The 18,352-nt window shown below is 50.3% G+C and overlaps 7 protein-coding genes across 7 annotated transcripts; 2 read left to right on the top strand and 5 right to left on the bottom strand.

Annotated features, from left to right (window-relative positions):
* Positions 1–472: 472 nt before the first annotated feature.
* AFUA_5G11520 (putative serine/threonine protein kinase (Nrc-2)) lies at positions 473–3,262 on the bottom strand (the record flags this gene model as incomplete). The annotated part of the gene is made up of 5 exons (XM_748405.1): positions 473–1,251; positions 1,320–1,445; positions 1,499–1,672; positions 1,766–2,916; positions 3,039–3,262. The coding sequence occupies 5 exons, from the start codon at positions 3,260–3,262 to the stop codon at positions 473–475; spliced, it is 2,454 nt and encodes an 817-aa protein (XP_753498.1).
* A 1,119-nt stretch (positions 3,263–4,381) lies between these two features.
* Positions 4,382–6,717, bottom strand: AFUA_5G11510 (uncharacterized protein; the record flags this gene model as incomplete). Its single annotated transcript, XM_748406.1, has 2 exons — positions 4,382–4,793; positions 4,988–6,717. The coding sequence occupies 2 exons, from the start codon at positions 6,715–6,717 to the stop codon at positions 4,382–4,384; spliced, it is 2,142 nt and encodes a 713-aa protein (XP_753499.1).
* A 701-nt stretch (positions 6,718–7,418) lies between these two features.
* Positions 7,419–9,266, bottom strand: AFUA_5G11500 (uncharacterized protein; the record flags this gene model as incomplete). The annotated part of the gene is made up of 1 exon (XM_748407.2): positions 7,419–9,266. One exon carries the CDS (start codon positions 9,264–9,266, stop codon positions 7,527–7,529), a length of 1,740 nt encoding a protein of 579 aa, XP_753500.1. The 3' UTR covers positions 7,419–7,526.
* Positions 9,267–9,645: 379 nt separating this feature from the next.
* Positions 9,646–9,887, bottom strand: AFUA_5G11480 (uncharacterized protein; the record flags this gene model as incomplete). Its single annotated transcript, XM_748408.1, has 2 exons — positions 9,646–9,691; positions 9,787–9,887. The coding sequence occupies 2 exons, from the start codon at positions 9,885–9,887 to the stop codon at positions 9,646–9,648; spliced, it is 147 nt and encodes a 48-aa protein (XP_753501.1).
* A 494-nt stretch (positions 9,888–10,381) lies between these two features.
* Positions 10,382–13,605, top strand: AFUA_5G11470 (uncharacterized protein). Its single transcript, XM_077804846.1, has 4 exons — positions 10,382–10,564; positions 10,711–11,192; positions 11,261–11,914; positions 11,971–13,605. The coding sequence occupies exons 1-4, from the start codon at positions 10,474–10,476 to the stop codon at positions 13,240–13,242; spliced, it is 2,499 nt and encodes an 832-aa protein (XP_077660982.1). The 5' UTR covers positions 10,382–10,473; the 3' UTR covers positions 13,243–13,605.
* Positions 13,606–13,610: 5 nt separating this feature from the next.
* AFUA_5G11460 (putative TFIID and and SAGA complex TAF10 subunit) lies at positions 13,611–14,730 on the top strand (the record flags this gene model as incomplete). The annotated part of the gene is made up of 2 exons (XM_748410.2): positions 13,611–14,168; positions 14,275–14,730. The coding sequence occupies exons 1-2, from the start codon at positions 13,770–13,772 to the stop codon at positions 14,728–14,730; spliced, it is 855 nt and encodes a 284-aa protein (XP_753503.1). The 5' UTR covers positions 13,611–13,769.
* A 1,383-nt stretch (positions 14,731–16,113) lies between these two features.
* On the bottom strand, positions 16,114–18,105 carry AFUA_5G11450 (inositol polyphosphate multikinase). Its single transcript, XM_077804845.1, has 2 exons — positions 17,718–18,105; positions 16,114–17,552 (listed from the first exon to the last, which is right to left on the bottom strand). The coding sequence occupies exons 1-2, from the start codon at positions 17,804–17,806 to the stop codon at positions 16,325–16,327; spliced, it is 1,317 nt and encodes a 438-aa protein (XP_077660981.1). The 5' UTR covers positions 17,807–18,105; the 3' UTR covers positions 16,114–16,324.
* Positions 18,106–18,352: the final 247 nt, after the last annotated feature.

The raw sequence follows: 18,352 nt of genomic DNA, 5'->3' as shown, positions 1-18,352 counted from the left end.
TTAGTACACTCGATGCTGACCTCCAATGACGGGATGGATCAGAACAGGTCCGCTAATATAACCGGAAATGAAAAACGCCGTCTTCTGCAATAGTGACAGTAAAGGAAAGAGAAGATGGAACTCTCGCGTCGTGGAATCGAAAAGAATATGACAAAGCCGAAAATCGCCCACAAAGCATAGAATATCCGAAGACAGGACTCGCACTGTCCTGGAAAACCGAAAGAAAGTCCACAATCGCCCTTGCCAAAGCAGAATGTAAGAATAAAGCCAGTGGAATAGTTCTAAACACGCCAAACTCCAAGTAATACGTGCAACACAATATCAACGTTCGAACACAAATCTTCATGCCGTCATGATCATGAAAGTAACCGCACGTCAGAGGTCTGAAAGCGCCGCTAGGCGGTCTTGTTTTGTCGCAGGAGGCGCAAAAAAAAAGCGTAGAGATGTCGTTGCGAGCTCATAGATCAACCAGCTAAAAGTCTCCATCATGATGAAGCGTAACACTATTGAACTCCTCGAAGGGATCAGCCACCTCCCCGTTGGGAGTGGCAAGACCAGATTCTAGAGGGACGCCCTTGGGCTTCGAGGTCCCGCCAATATCGACACTTGCGCTCTCCTTGACATTACGGAAATTCGCCGTGTCCGTTCCGCGACTCTGGTGTGGAATCATGGGCGGTTTCATATGGCGGATGAGCGCCCATTGCGTCTGTCGGAAGAAAGGATGAGTCTTGACATCCGATGCCCCAGCTCGAGCGCCAAGACGCTTGGTTTCGTCCTTGATCAGCAACTTGCGAATCAGGGACTTGCATAAACTGCGGATGAAAATGTCAGTGCGGACTAATAAGAGCAAGACTCGACGGCAGACGTACTTCGAGATCTGCTGCACCCCAGCATGCTCAGGGAATTGCACTTCGTCCCTTAGGATGTTTCCAAACGTTGCATTCCTATTCTTGCCTTTGAAGGGCGTGGTCCCGTAAAGCATCTCATAGATCAAGATGCCTAGAGTCCACCAATCGACCGCGCTGGTATGTCCGCAACCCTTGATGACCTCCGGGGCAATGTACTCCTCGGTGCCAACAAACGAGTTTGTTCGAAAGTCAGCAATACATGACTTGGTGTCAATGGTGGGTAATGACGTGGCAGAGTTGCCGCTGCGCGCAGGAATCATAGTAGGGGCCCCGCCCGGTCCAGATTGTTTGGACAGATCAAAGTCTGACAGCATGATGTGGCCGGACTGGTGAAGAAGAATGTCTACCAAGATACCGTCATTAGCAAGGAGCGGCCACTGATATCGCATTGAATTTTGGAAAAGAACTCACTTTCTGGTTTTAGATCGCGATAGATGAATCCCATGAGATGGAGATATTCTAGAGCGGCAGTGACTTCTGCGGCATAGAAACGGGCAGCATCCTCCGATATACACTTTCCTGGGCGTGTTTGAAGTGCTGCGCAGTATGTGATCAGTAATACGCTCTTCCAATTGCACTGGGTTGCACACCTCGAAAGAATTCACCGCCGCTGCAGTACTCCATACACAAGTAGAGGTAATCCTCAGACTGAAAAGAGTGGTACAGAGTTACAATGAACGGATGGTTGCTCGTAGCAAGGATCTCCTGCTCGGCCAGTGCCCGCTTGATCTTGTTTCTCTTGATCATCTCCTTTTTACTCAAAACTATTTCAGGTACAATTAGTATGTGTTTTCCCAGCAAGTCCAAAGCAAACAATCGGATGGCATCGCATGAACGGCAGAATTGCGGAACATTACCTTTCATCGCGTACAAGCGACTCGTCTTCTTCTCACGAACAAGGTAGACCTTGCCTACATCTCCCTTGCCAATCAACTTGATCTTGTCGAAACTGCTAGGGCCAACCTCCACATTCCGGACCTTAATCGAATTCGAACTATACGTCCTGCGAAAGGCAGCCGAGTTGCGAATTTGACCGGGACTCGGGATCTTGCTGTTAGGGCCCAATTTGGGTACGGCAAGTGTACTAACGTCACTATCTCCAGAGCCTCCTACCAGGCTAACTTGAGACTGAGTGGCCCCCGATTGTTCAAGTAGAGGTTCTTTACCCATCTCCGCTGTCTGAGGACGTGCATCGGATTGGCCTTGCGTGAAAAGGCCTTGTGCATTTGGTGCGGACGCAACCCGGCGAAGCTTCCGCGCTAATTCCTCCCTGTTGGCGGTCGTCGCCTGCTCAGCAGCAGAGACACCATCCACCTGCAGTTCAGGGGTGTCGGGAGGGGAAGAGGGGAACGAACCGTCGTTGCGATGCTGCAGGGAAGGCTGACCTTGGTGAACGAAATATGGATTGGCAGTAGCCGTAGGAGAGACACCTTCATCGAGCGGATTGCCTTCACTCGCGACGGTGGTTGAGCGATTGCGACCGATAGTAGGTAGGAAACGGGATTGTCTGAATGTCGACTTCGCCTCTGCCTTGGCGCCGGTGGAGGGGCTGGCGTCTCGGTCTCGTTCTCGATCGCTGCCTGTATGAGGAGTGACATTGCTGCTAGAACTATTGATACGGAAGAAATTCTTTATCCTTGTCGGGAGATGGCTCGACTCATTGTGTTTTTTGGAAGCCAGGGATAGACCGGGAAAGTTTCCACGTTTCTCATTCGTCACACCGGACGGACTAGAAGCGAAAAGCTGCGTCATGCCGGTGGATAGAGAGATTGAAGATACCACCGAACGTCTACTGTACCTTACTATCGAAAAAGCGAGGAGATCCAAGGATTTGTCCGAGTAAGCGAGGAAGATGAAATGCGGCACAGGAGGATAGACGAAGGGCGAGCCGTGTGGGAGGGCGAGGGCGGCCTGCAACGGACTGGAAACCGCGGGGACAACGTTGGCGGTACAGAGCTGTTGTTTGGTTGAAGATGCCCAGAAAACTCGCTTTAGAGGGACGTGCACCCTGGAACAAGAGAGGCTGCTGGGACGACTCGCATGGGTGGGACTGAGATGACGAAATGTCCCTAAATGATATATAGAAATACTTTTCAAACGAGAGACAACAGAGAGATTCCTCAAATCTACCGAGGAGGATGGGATGGGACAGAAGGGGGCTGAGGGATGAGGAGAGTAGGAGAGGGAGAGAGAGAACAAGAGAGAGGGAAACGGAAGTGGAGACGTGGAGTGATTCCAGGCTTAGTCAAAGGCGTTGGAGAAGGTGAACTTGTTAGCGACCCGACTACCTTGACTATGGCGTATGGATAGCCGGTTGATCGAAGTTTGATGGAAGAATAATAGAAGAGAATCATCTGATAGCTGATGCCTCTACTCCGTAATAAGCGTCGGTGCGACCACTATGGAAGCGACAGTGGAATTATCCAAACTCCAAATCTGAGCGATCCATTCGACATATCCAACCATCCAGACATCCACTACCAGGCTATGTATCTTCTTCCTGGATGTTGCCGCCACTCAGCCACTACCCCAATTAAACTCCTCAATGCTGTTCGCCTCTTGGTCACCGATTCAACCCAATTCAGCAAAAGATTAAGTTTTCCATTCCAGTGGACCATTTGGACTGAGGTAAGACACGTAGATGGACAGGCACACTCTTCGTCACATTGGCCACATCTTGTCTCTGCTTCACTCTTTCTTACGGAATATAGTATGGACGGAAAAGAAAATATCTACCGATCTATTGTCGAAGTTGCCAATCTCGAGATGAAAGTGTCGAAAGACCGGTCCCTACGAGTCTAGGACCGACTACACTTAGGTATCACTGTGTCACTGTCGTTATGTGGGGGGGATGTACTAGGGAGAAGTCGAGACTCAAATCACAATACTCTTCGGTGGATCTTCTGCCGTTTCTTACCATGCAAGGAGCCCCGGTTTCTCGTCCTAAACAGTGGAGAACCTTTTGGGGGCACCAGGACATCCTAGACCGCATTCCATCAGAGCAGTCTCGGTGATTCTACCTTGGAATGTGCAATCAAGTAGCGGAATGCGTACTGACGATGCATTATGAATGAACTGCCTGAAAACTTGAGGATACTCACTGATCACGCAGAACTTTGCTTTCGCTTCGACTTGGGCTTGCAGGAAACTCTCGATCAACTAACAAACTATCATGTATAAAAGAGTGCTAAACTCCTGCCTGGAAGCTATGGTGCTAAGTACACCAGACGTCCTGTCGCGAAGTGATGTTACTAGCTTCAAGAGCCGGTACCCTCTTGGGCTAATCCAATGAGCCTGCTCAAGAAGCCATCCTAAACTATGCAGAAACTGATTATACTATGATCAAAGACCACTCAATTGGAGTCTGACCTTCCGAACACCTGTGGAGGCTATGGCCGGCCAGAACAGCCGACTTGGTGATCGCAGATGTACTCGCTTGTTCTCCTGGTAAATACTACGGGCCATAAACCCCATCACATATGCTTGTCAAATTTTCCCAGCTTTGCGTGCTGGGCCAGGGCCTGCATCTTGTCGTCACCATGATTGATATCGCTCAGATACGGTCTGTTCAGCATGCCTTCGACACCAGCGAGGAACGCATGGGCATTCACATTTTGAGACACTGCCAATGCCGTAGTTTTCTGAACAAGCAGGCCGTGATCCTTGTTCAAGTACTGCGTGAGTAGTTGGGGGTTCGCCTGCTTTGCGTTGACAGAGCTCGTTTCTTCACTCAAATCAGTCATATTAGTCGCTGAAGTAGAAGGGCGGGGTCCATATGCGCTTGTGCTATGCGACTGTGAACTTTTTGAATGTGACGCACTAGAATTCGAAAGTTGTGCAATGTGCATCTTGTTTATTGCGGCAGCGAGGTTGGGAGAGCGTCGACTATGGCAACGAGTTCACATGGTTTAGCTCAACTGTCCCTACTGATATAGAGGAGCCCTTACCTCTCTTGATGCGTTTCCAAATCGTTCTCGCTCTGTTGACCGTGGAACGAGTCCTCACCTACCGAACGCTGGCTGGTTTCGTCAGCGATAATAACCTTGAACTAAGCGTGGCAGGCACAGAGAAACGCGTACTCCTCGCTACGACCAGTAGCCCATGAATCCGTGGTCGATGTATAGGACGACGATGACTTGCTATCAGCATCGTCATCGGTCTTGAAAGACATCTCATCACGCCGAATAGGTGCTCGTTGGATTGGCATTTCAGATGCCCAAAGTCTTCTGACCGGTGGTACAACTGGCCTATAAGTCCCGGCGCCCTTGATCAACTCTGTGGACGATTTCTTATGAAGGTAGGACTGGACTTCTACTTTTTTCAAACTGTAACTATGGCTGTCCAGCAACGTCGACTGCATTGAGACTCGTGACGGTTCTTGAATAAGTTCGTTGATGGCATCAACCTTTCGTGTGGCATCTCCAGTTATACGCTCTGTACCACAAAGTCCAGAGGATGACGGTTTCGTAAAGGCCGTGTAGCCGTCATTGACGCCTAATTTATCTTCTCTCGCCCTACCGCCAACGAGATCTCTAGCTGGTGTATTGCCTCTGGCCAACTCCGATCCCGAGTTAGATTTCCGATCTCGTTGAGATAGCCTAGACGCCATCGAAGCAGTCCATCCTGAGGATAAATTTTGAAATTCAGAATAATTGCCCAGACTTCGGACATTCTCACCGGCCTGCCACTGAAGATACGGGTCCACAGGCTGATCGACCGGGAGAACTGATGGCACCGCACTGACCGGTGATAGCATAGAAAATCCAGGTATCGTATATTGTGAAGCAGAAGGGGGCATTTCCAGATGGAATTGATTGGCCTTCACGCTCTGAGACAAACAATTGTTCGGTTGGGTTGCGACACCAAGCCCCTTTTCCTTCTGATTCCCAGGCTCGTTTGAGACCCCAAGGGTTGCTTCCAATTGTTCTTTGTACGACCGCACCACATCTAACTCTCGCACCAAGCTCTTTCGCTGTTCAACCAAGGACTTTTTTGCACAGGGATCCATATCCCAAGTATGCATAGCCATGTATCTATCGAGACTCGTAAGCTGAGTTGACAGGGCTGCATAATCGATCGAGATCTGACTCAAAGATTTGCGCAGTGAGGATTCCAGGAAAGAGCCCATTGAAAAGAGTGGCTGATAGAAGGCTGCCATTTGACCGCCGACTTGATGATATCCCTGCGCTGCATGGTTCGGAACAAACGAGTCCAGAATTGACGAAGGTTGGCTGATGGTGGAGTAACCACCGATCATACTGCTGCATGGAGCTATATCGGATTGCGTAACCAGGCCGGAGGACTGCACCTGCGATGCGGACGACATGAAAGGAATGACATTCGATGCGCTCGACCCTTGCAAAGAAGGAGGGAAGACGAACGGATACCCCGCAAGACCATATATAGCATAATTCTGCGGCGCTGGTGCATGAAGCTCCTGAATTTGTGGTTCAAATTGGAAGTATTGTTGGCTCATCAGTGGTAATGCCGCACTGGGCTGCGAAATCATCGAAGAGCATAGTGCAGTCGGCGCTACAGTCGGATTCAACGTCGAAGCTGAGATCCGCGGCTCCGATTTGTCATTCATACTTATACTTGACAATCTCGCGTGCGTCGCCAGTATTCCCTGGAGTTGCGGAGATGACGAGTCGGCACCAGCATGAGGGTCAATATCCTCGGGCTGTTGGCTCTTGTCTTTGGCCTTGGACTTGCCTTTCCCGGTTGTCGGAGTAGACAATGTACCTCGATCATCTTTGGTTTGGTAAATCGCGGACAATTTCTTCTGAGGTGCAGAGCGCTGAGAATCCATTGGAACGATTCGACCACCAGCAGTGACACGTTGATGTTTAGGTGACTCATGCTCCTTGAGAAATCTCGCGAATCCCACATCAGCTTGAGCCAGAGCTCCTTGCGGAGGATCACTCGGTTGGCGACTAGGGTGGCGTAAACGAGGCCCCGAGGTTGAGTGGGTTCCTTGACTTTGACGCGATCTATTTGACACATTCCTTGACCCGTTGACTGGACATTCAGATAAAACACTTCTGTCTGATTTGTGTTGCCGGAACAAGTTATCTGGATGACATTAAACCGTTAGCATTACCGAGCTTATTGTGCTCGAATGATGACTGTAGAGGCACATACAGCCTAGGGCCTGGGCACTGAATCGACCAAGGTCTATGTGCATATTCTGGCTCATTGCCAGCAAGGTTGGGATGTCATATCTCATTTTCCGTCTTGGGCAAATTGTACTTAGGGGACGTCCAAAGAAAAAGATCAACAAAATGAGACGTGTCAAAGCAGTATGGGAAGACAAGATGGGAGAGAGTTCTCCTTTGATGTTGTGATGTCCTTGTTGGGCTATGTGTCGAAGAAACTCACTCTGGATGTATAATCGAACGAATCTAGAAGGTGCAATAGACCTTGCCAGGTCAGTGAGCAAGTGCTTTGGAAAGGGAAGGAGCACACTTAGATCACTGATGTGAAGTACTTGGGTTGTATTATCACCAGGTAGGAAATTATCATCTAGAATAGTAGATCTCACATGGCTATTTTATTAGGAATGGAGAGTGCAGCGGACAGCTCAGCTCAACTGGCGCAACAAGGGCCTAGCGATCTATTTCAAACATGTTCCCGAGCCTGGACTGGCTTAAGGGCGCTGTGAGTATTCCAGGTATCGTCATGTTCGACTTCGAAAGGAGATGCAGTCGTCCGATTCTGAGCAGGAGTCGGCCTCATTTCCCAGCTTCCAGTCCGCTCATGACCACAGACAACTGCTCCTCCAGCCCTAAATGGCTCACTATCTGGGCTCTCTGCTGGCTTAACGTCCTCACGCGTAGAATCTTTGGCAGTAAGGTCAGCATCGCTTGCCATCTTGCTATTACCCTTGAACCCTCCAGCACTTGATCTGCGCATGCGTTTCATACGGAACCCCCGCACTAGGAAAATGAGTATAGCAGCCAGTGCTAGAGCGACGATTGTAACCACAGCTCCAATCACGCCAGCAATAGCGGGACTTAACCTGTTGCCGGAGGTCGATGTCTTCTTAGCCTTGCCCATCGCTCCGGAACAGAACACAGCCGACGATCCGCATTCGAGGCACCACTGCTGAGTGGAACCAAGAGCAAACTTTTCCATCTGCGCGCGGAACTCGGAGTATGGGATCGCATCATTACTTGGACCATGCCCAAAAAATGGGTAGGACCGGAATTCGGCGGAGGTGCCTGTTCCGTTACGCAGGAGAAATCGCACGTAGAGCTGGGACTGGTCCGGGTATGTCGGAGCTGCTCCAGCTTCGAGGCTAAACAATTCGAAGATGAGGGACGCTCCGAGGTCTGGACGAGAGTAGAAGTTCTCCTGGCTCGACGACGCGAGCTGCATGAGCGAAGCAAGAGCCACAGCGGGTTCCGAGCCACCAAAAACAAGGTTCATCTTGCTGTTAGCTCCCCGGTATTGAATGTTGGTGTCAAAAGCTTCCAAAACATGCGACGCCAGGGTTCTCCCTGCAATTGTGCGTATGTCATTGGATACACTGAGTTTCGACGAGGATACGTTGCCGTTCGTTGCGTACATATAGCGGTCTGCATACCATCGCGCACGTTCGATATCCTCTCGCTTCAAATGGGACAACAATGTTTTGTTGTGCAATAACTCGTATTCAAGGAACTCCGATATGAAGAAGGCGTTGGCATAATTGGCCGAGGAGAGATCATATACTCCTCTCAAGGATTGGTTGTACAAGCGGCTGTAGAATGTCTCCGACTCTTGCGTAAGTTCTTGCACCTCAGGGCTGAATTTGTACTCCAGGTCGGCAACTTCATGTAGAGTACATTCAAACTGGCCGTCCACAATGATCGATCGGGGATCTGCTAAGCCCACCGTGATCACTTGAGGATACTGGTATCCGTTCAGGGGAGCACGAGACAGAGACCCATTAGCGAGCACGAAAGTAGGGTCATAGAATTCCCCATCGTAAACCTGGCCGAGAGGCGGATACAGGCCCTGAAAGAAGGCTTGGGCCGATGCCACGGCTGGCTGATCGGTCCGTGAAAGAACGGAGACCTCCTCGGCTTCTAGTGCGTACGGAGACAGGTTCGATATTCTTGTTCCCACGCCACTCCCGTTGCTATGTATGGCAACGTATCGGTCTCGAAATGCGGACCCCGCGGCATACAATTCACTTGCTCCGAACGGAGTTAACGCTCTCGGGCGAGGCAGAGCGTTCGGGATGCTATCCCCGTGAAGGGTATATGCGAAAACCGCCCAGACTTGCTCCTTGAGGGCTTGGGCCGCAATCAAGGCAGGAAATTGCAAAGCTGCCACTGCTGCCAGGGCCAGGAAGCGTTCGTGCGAGATCAACATTACGATCTGATCAAATGGTAGGGGTTTAGAATTGCAAGACGCGGCGCAGTATGAGCTTGACAGGAGACGTTCCAGATGATCTTATCCAGTCAAGCTTGTGGTAGTAGAATAAGACATAGTCGCTTCTTCAGCGTATAAGTCAGTTGACAGGAGAATTGCAAGCATCCTGTCCAATTTTAAAGTACCGAAGGAAAGCATCGCAAAGATGTCTAGACCACCAATCACGACCGTTGGTATCCGACAGTGATGGTACGGATGTGACGAAATGAATATCATTGCATCAATACTGGAGTTGTATTAATATAGACAGAGTGCTTGGTGAAGTTACATGCGTGGTTGTCCCACCGGGCATCCTTCTCTGTTCCATGGTCAAAAGGCTTCAGGTAAGATGATTCTCAAAAGGCGCGTACCCTTCCCGTTTCAGTCTACAAAATCGAAGCGCAAGAGAGAAATCGCCTTCTTCAGCAGTCGATGCTCGATTGAACTCAGTTTTGGCTCTCGATGAAGCCGAGGTGAATACCTCTCACTCAGCTTTGTAGGTAAGACACTGGATTTTTCTGTAGATTTTGGAGACCAAAGTAGCACGTCAGTCTGCTTCATCAGGGTCAATGACGCGAGCATCGGTAATGGTAGGTAGCATTCGAGCCAAAGTAACCGTAAGAGGTTCTACTCTGGTACCGTTGCCTAAAGCTTGCAGTGGACATATTTAATTGTCAATTGCAAGTCAAGTTCTTAAGGAAGCCAAGTATAAAGTATGCCAATGAAATCAAAGAGCTAGATTCGTTAATCTTCTCTGAAGAGGTTGCCGAACTGGTTGGTTTCAATCCTCAGGCGTCGAGGCAGAACTCCAAGTTAGCATTTTTAGTCTGTTCTTGCCGCCTGTTCGTCAAGCAAGAGGAATCTAGATTTGTAACTGAGATCAATTTGCCTTGACGGTTGAAAAATAGTACTCCATAGTAGTCTACCTTATCGAACGAATAGTTAATAATTGAACAGACAGAATACACCCACAAAGTAGAAGCATTCACAGTTTCGCCCATCTGATTCGTCCCTCCTGACCGCTTCCGGCTACCGGCGAAAAATCTATCACGCCGTCCCGTCCGTCTCACATTCTCCCCAAGCCCTACACCTGCGCCCTACCCCTAAGCCCTTATTTCTGCTCTTGGAAGTCAAGATAGTATCTTCTTAGGACCTTGCCTTGTCCAATATGGTAAACACGCGAGGTTCAGGTCCCTCGTCTGACGATTACGTCTCTTCTGAGCTTCCTGCGTCCCCTGTCCTCAAGGTCGAGGACAATGGTAAGTGTTCCCTGTGGCTTATTGCGGACCTTGATCTTCCCCGTCCAACATGGCATACGAGGTCATTGTCATTCCTTCTTTTCTTTGAATGAAATTACATTTTGTTTAAGGTTTGAAGTTCGGCTCTGACTCTGATTCATTTGCAGCTTCCTTGAAGGCGTCTCACCCGCGCGAGGAGGACGAGGATGGCCCCCTTTCCCCTCGAGCTTCAAAGAAACGGCGCATCGAGGCCGAGTCGGAAGGGCTTCCCCTACCAACTCAAACGACGGAGTTGACCGATCATGCCCCTGGACATCAGATCGAAGAAGAATTAGTATCCGCTCTCGGTTCTGGGATTGTAGATACTGTGGAACGCCAGAATGCCGAGCAGACTCGGACGGTCAGCTCCGCGGGAGATCCCGCTGCGCCAGCGACAAATCCGGAACTTGATGATATGGCATCTGTCATCTCTAGTATAATGAACCATGCTGAACGGGTCGAGGAACAATGCGCAATGGGCCAGCAACAATTAACTACTGCGACAACGACACCGGCTACCCCTGCGGATCAGCCAGCGCCTAAGGGTCTAGTTTATGTGAAGGCAAACTCCCACTTGAAGATCCAGAGCTTGCCTATATTGGACAATCTGGTAAGAAATACTTCTTAATATCTTATATGGATCCTCTAGACATCAGCCCTGACACATGTGCGGTTCAGTCTACTCAAATTCTCTCTCTTCTGGCCAAATCCACCTATCAGGACATTACCTCGTTTGTGGCAGAGCCGGAGTCAGAAAACGGACAAGCTTATGCGACCATGAGATCTCTTTTTGATCATACAAAGAAAGTGTATTCCTCTAAGGAATCTTTCCTGTCACCGACTGAACTTGGTCTCACGGAACCTTCGCAAGTTGACATCATCAGAAAAGCAAACCTGGCCTCATTTGTTTCAAGCATCTTTGGCACGCAAGAAATCGGATTTGCTGAACTGAATGAGCATTTTCTGGACGTTTTCGTCCCCGAAGGGGGCCGCCTGTTGAAAGTGCAAGGGGCTCTGTTTCTGGAGCTCAAGACCCAAGCGTTCATAGCCTCCATGAATAACACTGAGAGAACAAGGACCGAGTTGCTATATGACCTGTTTCCGGATGATCTGGAGCAGCGGTTACTTGACCGACGGCCAGGAACTCGTCAGCTAGCACCTAGTGAGGCTGATTTCGTGAAACGTGCCGGCTCACGTCGGGATATTCTTTTGAACGATATCAACAACGAAGAAGCAATGAAAGCTTTGCCCGATAAGTACCACTGGGAAGATTTTCTTCGAGACCTGAGCTCGTACATTACGAAGAATTTCGATGCTATCTGCCATCAACAGGTTTGTTTTCTGTGACCCCTATCTATCCTTGCCTTGCTAATGCTGATCAGACGAAGAAATCGAATAAGGGAAGACAGCCATCTTCATCGAGTGGTGATTCACAGGATCCGCCCAGTGCACCCCACCAAGGCCAATTCTCTGTTTCTTCGCAAGCGCCTGAAGTTCCGGTTGACAAGAATATGCATGGAGACTTGGTAGCCCGTGCGGCACGTGCGGCCCAGATCGCATTGCAGGGCCATGGATTGAGACGCTCTCAACAACAGCAGTCCCAGCAGCAACAGCAGCAGCAGCAACAGCAACCAGGACAAGCCCAGCAACAGCAACAACATCACAACCACATTCAGCAGCCTCAGCAGCAACCTCAGCACCACCTACAGCAACAGCAAATGTCACAGCAGAGTTCTCAACATGGGGGCCAGCCACCTCATGGGTATACTGCTGCTCAGCCCACAGGCCAGCTGCCACCTCAACAAAACCCACATCAGCAGCATTACCAGCATAGTCCAACCCCGCCAGGGTATCAGCAGCAACCCGGACAGCTCACATTCCAGCAAAGCCCTCTGCAGGCAAACTTTCAACAATATAACCCTGGTGGTTCCGTCTCCGTGCCAGGGAGAGCCAACGGTGGTCAATCAAATCATGGATATATGCCTGGAATTCCTCACTACTCACAATCACAACCCACTCAAGTGCTCTATGAGCGTGCTCGCATGGCGGCTTCGGCGAAATCTTCTCCAAGCAGTCGCAAATCTGGCCTACCAAGCCAGCGCCGCCCCTGGACTACCGAAGAAGAAAACGCTTTGATGGCTGGACTGGATCGCGTTAAGGGGCCGCACTGGAGTCAAATTCTTGCGATGTTTGGCCCCGGGGGTACTATCAGCGAAGCCCTGAAGGACCGGAATCAAGTGCAGCTGAAAGACAAGGCGCGCAACCTGAAACTCTTTTTCCTCAAGAGTGGTATCGAAGTTCCTTATTACCTGAAGTTCGTTACCGGTGAACTCAAGACTCGCGCTCCTGCGCAGGCCGCTAAACGCGAAGCACGGGAGAGGCAGAAGAAGCAAGGCGAAGAAGATAAGGCTCATGTGGAAGGTATCAAAGGCATGATGGCCCTCGCTGGCGCACATTCACAGCCCGTTCCGCTCGGACACGGGCACGAGGCAATGTCTGCTTCTCCCAGCCTTCCGGATACTGGCAGCCATTCTACGTTCGATCAAACCGCAGAACAGAACCTGATGCAGACACTGGGCCAGGAAGTCCACGGGGCTCAATTTGGCCAACCTCAACATCAACCAGGTAACGTCGATCCCAACATGCACATGGGGCAGTAAACTGGCCATTCTTCCTACAAAGATATTAATCCGGCCCGTCCCAAGGACCGGTCGGAAGGCGCTGTGGTTCTACCATTTGAATGGCGATATGTCCCTTTTGACTTCTGGTTCAGGATGCTCCTTGCTGCGTTGTGTAATAGCACGGTTTGGGTCTGGTTCGGTCTGTAAGAGTAAAATTCAGGCCTCTAATCGTACATATGTAAAATGACTCTGTATCTAAGATGATTACCATTTTGCCATTTTAAATTGAGCTTATTTATAAAAATTTTATGAAGTCAACTCGAATCGTTGCTTTTCCAGCTCATGCAGCAGAGCGCATAGTCTAATTGTCGTCGGGCCGAACACGGACAGATCTCCGCCTGTGCATCACCAACACATGTCGATTCGTTGTGCACACCCTAGACAAAACAGACCTCCCAGCGAAACATTGTCCCCCGAGTTCTCCTATTCGTCCAACAGGGGTCTACTTTACCCGCCCGTTCAGTTCCGTCTCTCTTGCTCAGTCACCAATAAGTGATCTGTCAACGATGGCCGATTCATCAACTCCATCACAGCCTTCAGCGCCGCCGTCGTCGCAACCACCACCTTCATCCCAGATCGGTTCACAAGAGCTTCCATCATCATCAACACAGGCAACAGTACCAGGAGAGTTATCAGGTACTTCTGAACCCCCGGTTGTACCGAAAGAGGAGCCCAATACGACGGATGTCGAAGCCCTTGACGCCTCCATCGAGCAGGATATTGATATGAACCCTGGTGGCATTACCAACGCTGCAGGCGCAAGCGATGGAGATAATACGATAGGGAACCCTGTTCAAGATGCAATGCCTACATCTGTCGACGCTATAGCAGCGGCAGTGGCGCCTTCGAAGAAAGAGACGAGTTTGCGCGAGTTTCTGGGCAAGATGGATGATTATGCGCCTATTGTAGGTCTTACATTTGTCATTTTCCTCTTGCCTTACTTTTGACCGCCTTTTGTATCGTAAACGTGTCGCAAGACGTACAATCTTCAGGCAATCTAACAAGGTATAGATCCCAGACGCGGTAACAGCTCACTATCTCACGCTCGCCGGCCTCCCACCTCCAGGAAACGGACCGAACCAAACGCCCCCACATCTCGCCCGACTCCTCGCTCTCGCAACACAGAAATTCATTGCTGATATCGCGGCGGACTCATATCAGTACGCCCGTATCCGAGCCTCGAACAGTACATCAGCCAGCAACCCCATGGGCAGTCTGAACGCTGCCTCCGGTTTGAATATGCCCGGCGGTGCTGGAGCCGGCGCAGCAGGCGGCGCAGCAGGCGTTGGTGGCGGCGACGCAGGCAAAGGCAAAGCGAACACACATCTGGGCATTCAGCGTCCTGGTTTTGGCGGTGGTGGCTCCGGTGGCTCTGGGCAAGGTCGGACGGTGCTCACCATGGAAGACTTGGGCATGGCTGTTGCAGAGTATGGAGTCAGCGTCAAGAGAGGGGAGTTTTACCGGTAGAGAAGGCTGGGTCCTGATGACGGAACACATCTGTGCTGGTCAAGACAGCCAGCATGCAACCGGATGTTATCCACGAGATCTGGATGACTTACGAGAAATTTTTACGTTATATTGCTACGCAGTCTTGGCGAGAGGGATTATGGTGGCTCTCTCTGGGAAGGCAGATTTTTCAATTTCATTTGGCGTACATATCGGGTCGAGGACGACGGATATCCTGCATTGGGGGTTGCTTATATGTCGAAAAGAAGTTTCCTTTTCTAAACTTTGCTCGCAGGCGTTCTTGGAAGGCTGAATGGGACACACATATTCATCGGTGTTAAAACTCAAAAAGTATACAACTCTGATATCCAGAATAAAATGAAAATATTGACTTTCGCAAAACCTAAATAACTCCGACACAGTAACCGCTATTTTTACAACACAGATATGGGTAGAAGGACACTTCCCGCCAGTAGAAGACGGAAGAGCCTCGACAGGGAGACGATACCGCTACGGCAGGCGAGCGAGATCTGTTACCTTCGCAGTAGAGATTCCCTGTCTTGGTCATTTGGAACACTCCGCCAAAGCAGTACCAATCACGCTCCCGTGCCATAATGTTGCTCGCCGTAAGCGCCAGCTCTCGAAAAAGCAGCAACAAAAAACCATCGAACGGAAACCCCATACCCCCATCAGAATCACCTATTTGTTCTTGGACTGCTTGTACGTGAACCGCTTGCGGGTACTGCCAAATGCCAACGGTCAGCTTCTGCGTCTGCTTCTGTGTAACTGTTGGGACATCTCTCAATGAACAGGCATCAACATACGGAACAAACTCGCCCAGCTTCCTCCCCACCATATCCTCCGTAATCAGAATATCCTGATACGTCTTCCCATTGTGCACTGCGAACCGCAAACCGACGAAATTAGGCAGGATTGTGGCTCCGCGCTTCTGTGTCTTGATCGGGGGTGTACCGGGAGGAGGTGGGAGTTTTCGCGGGAGAGGGAGACTGGCCAGAAATGATGAGCGTCAGCTAGTACAATAGCAGCAATCGAGCTCATTTGGAGCTGTTTCTGCGATTCTAGGGTACGATCATATTCAAGCTAGGGTATGGAGATAACGTACGGCACAATGTTCGGGCCTGCGGTGATGGTAACGGGATTAGCCTTTTTTCCCTTCCTTCGAGACATATGAATTAGAAACAGACAGTCCTGGAAGTCTTACCTTTCCATACAGATCGTCCCAGCAGAGCACGAGTGGGAAACATCTTGTCGATACACGCTGCTCAACAAGTCCGAGACTCCGCAAGCTGAGAGTCGCAAATCAATGCTTTTTGGATAGTTGATTATGTAAGCGAATATACTTGGATGCTCAAGATACCAAAAATTATTACGGATAGGTCTGAACTTCAGAAAAAATGTAGCTATTATTCTTTTGGATCTATTAATAGCTATTCACCGTGTTGCTAACTCTTATAAGTCTCTCCCCAAGCAAGCTATCCTCGTATATTGGTAGCATTAAACAGAGCCAATAGCTAAAATATCTTCTTCCGATCCAGAAGCCGCCAGCGACCGTTGGATGTAAAGACCCCCTGTTCCTGAATTTTATTTGACGTGCTTATTCCACAGCAAGCTCATCGAGTAGCCTGATCAAGCTCCGGACTCCCATGAGGACGTTTTCGTCCGGGCCCTGACCGGGCGTCCAACTGGCGTGCGCAAAGTCAATGAGGCGGAGGTCGTGCACCTTGGGAGGGTCATCCTCTTCCTCCTCGTCTTCAAAGTCTATTTCTCCTAATTGTGCCGTCTCTGGACCGAGGTTCATATTGATTGCCTGCTGCGGGATTCCCTCTTGTCCAACCCGCAGGTTGACGACTTCGAAGGAGCCATCTCCCTGCAGAGCGAAGTCAAAATCCTCGTCCTCTTCATCGGCCTCTTCCGGTGATCTGTCCCTGGGTTTCTTTTCTTCTTCTAGTGCTTGTTCCATCGCCTCTGGGTCACCTTCGTAGACAATGAGAACACTCGATGAATACATCCTGCTCTCCTCCGACTCCAGGATCGACTGCACACGCCTCAGCTCGTCCGCAAGTCTCTTGGCGATTAGTTTGGACCGATCAACAGGGCCAGCCTTTGCGCCGGCGAGGAACGTCTCAAAGCCTTCCTTCACATTCTTCTCGTTGAAAGACCGTCCGTACCACTTGTCATAGCGTTTATAGCCGTCTTTTTCAACGATTTTACCCCTGGCACCCTCGGACCCCTCATGCTTGGTGGCGTATGGATTTGTCTTGCTGCCCTCGTCCGTCTCCCCATGAGCACCGGTCCAAATCTTCATCCCGGCAATACGAAATCCGAGACTACCGCTGGTTGTCTCCTTGGCCACAGCCTCCAGCTTGGCGCGCTTAGCGGGAGGCGCGTCATCAGCCCACAGTCGCGCGCCAAGTTTCACATCCAGGACATTTGGGCGTTTGAACCCGGAGGCGATATTCTCTAGGACTATGGACAGCCCCGTTTCAAGCTTTTTTCCGCCAGAGGGAACCCAAGGTTTGTTTTCAGTTGTGCCGTTCGATCCTAATCCCGCTTGTAAACCAAGCTGCGGAGCCTCCGCGGTGGTCGGCGTGGCGGATGATGATGAGTCGTCCGCGGTGGGTAGAACAATAGCTCCACTCTGTTGAGCAGCAGCAGTGAGCGCTAAGGGGCCTTGCTGGTCGGCAGACGATAAGGTTCCGATGTAAGTGGGAATGAAGTCTCGAAAGGCGGGGTGAAAGGCGCTAGATTCGTAGAATGCAACTTCTTGGGGAGTGCAAGGTTTCGCAATGAAGGAACCGGAGGTAGTGCAACGCACACCGTCACTGTAGTGAAAGGTGTTAGACCAGTCATGCGACCCTGTATATGCGCACGAAGCGTACTGCGCTGACAATGATTGGATGCTCAATGCAGGATAATACAGCCGCTCGAGAGGCTGAGATATGATGACGTGGGCGAGGAAGGTGAGCCGAGAGCGGATAGATACTTACTGTCCAGCAGCGGCGTGATCGAAGTCGACAAAGCTGTCAGTGTCGAGTTTGGCTGTTTTCAAACTATCGGACCTCGAAGACGATGGCATGTTGTCCGCGAGAGAGAATAATCATATGCTAATGCACAACGGAGCGCCGCTAAATCTCATTCATTGCTCTTTCCGGAAATGCTTTTGACAGGAGGTGTCGAGGCCACGATAGAGATATGGGAAGTAGTCAAAGGTGAAAGAAATGAAGTCGTAGGTAGAGTGTAGTGAAAGAGATGGCAGGGTTAAGGAGCGAGGAAAAGGAGAGACAAGGCAAGTTGTACTTCCGTCTACAGTTGAAATGCTATCATGATCGGCATGACTGGCACAAGGGGGTCGGAAATAAATGCCTAAGAAATTATTCAGAATAAGGAGTAATCAGTACCGCTCCAATAGTCTGATGGCGTTCTTATCGCCTTACGGAGTACGGAGTAGTGTCTTGGGTTCGAACAACGGCCTGTTTTGACACGACGTGATCGGCGGCTGAGATTGCCGGCTCAACGCGGGCCGAGGACTGCTTGTTCATGGGATGGCATCGTATCTGCCGCTTTTGGCTGAGGTGAAGCGTTGTCCTGGCCCATCGAGCAATTCAATATACACAAGGCTTGA

This window comes from Aspergillus fumigatus, chromosome 5, assembly GCF_000002655.1.
Source record: "Aspergillus fumigatus Af293 chromosome 5, whole genome shotgun sequence".
Lineage (NCBI taxonomy): Eukaryota > Fungi > Ascomycota > Eurotiomycetes > Eurotiales > Aspergillaceae > Aspergillus > Aspergillus fumigatus.
The sequence above is the reverse complement of the archived record's forward strand: the minus strand, read 5'-3'. Positions and strand labels throughout refer to the sequence as shown.

What these genes read in the sequence shown, in the direction of transcription:
- AFUA_5G11470 (XM_077804846.1), top strand. Translation starts at nt 10,474, where the DNA reads ATGGTAAACACGCGAGGTTCAGGTCCCTCGTCTGACGATTACGTCTCT. An exon ending in CCTCAAGGTCGAGGACAATG is followed by an intron (nt 10,565 to 10,710) that starts GTAAGTGTTCCC and finishes ATTCATTTGCAG; the next exon opens with CTTCCTTGAAGGCGTCTCAC. An exon ending in TGCCTATATTGGACAATCTG is followed by an intron (nt 11,193 to 11,260) that starts GTAAGAAATACT and finishes TGTGCGGTTCAG; the next exon opens with TCTACTCAAATTCTCTCTCT.
- AFUA_5G11450 (XM_077804845.1), bottom strand. Translation starts at nt 17,806, where the DNA reads ATGCCATCGTCTTCGAGGTCCGATAGTTTGAAAACAGCCAAACTCGAC. An exon ending in GATCACGCCGCTGCTGGACA is followed by an intron (nt 17,553 to 17,717) that starts GTAAGTATCTAT and finishes CTTTCACTACAG; the next exon opens with TGACGGTGTGCGTTGCACTA.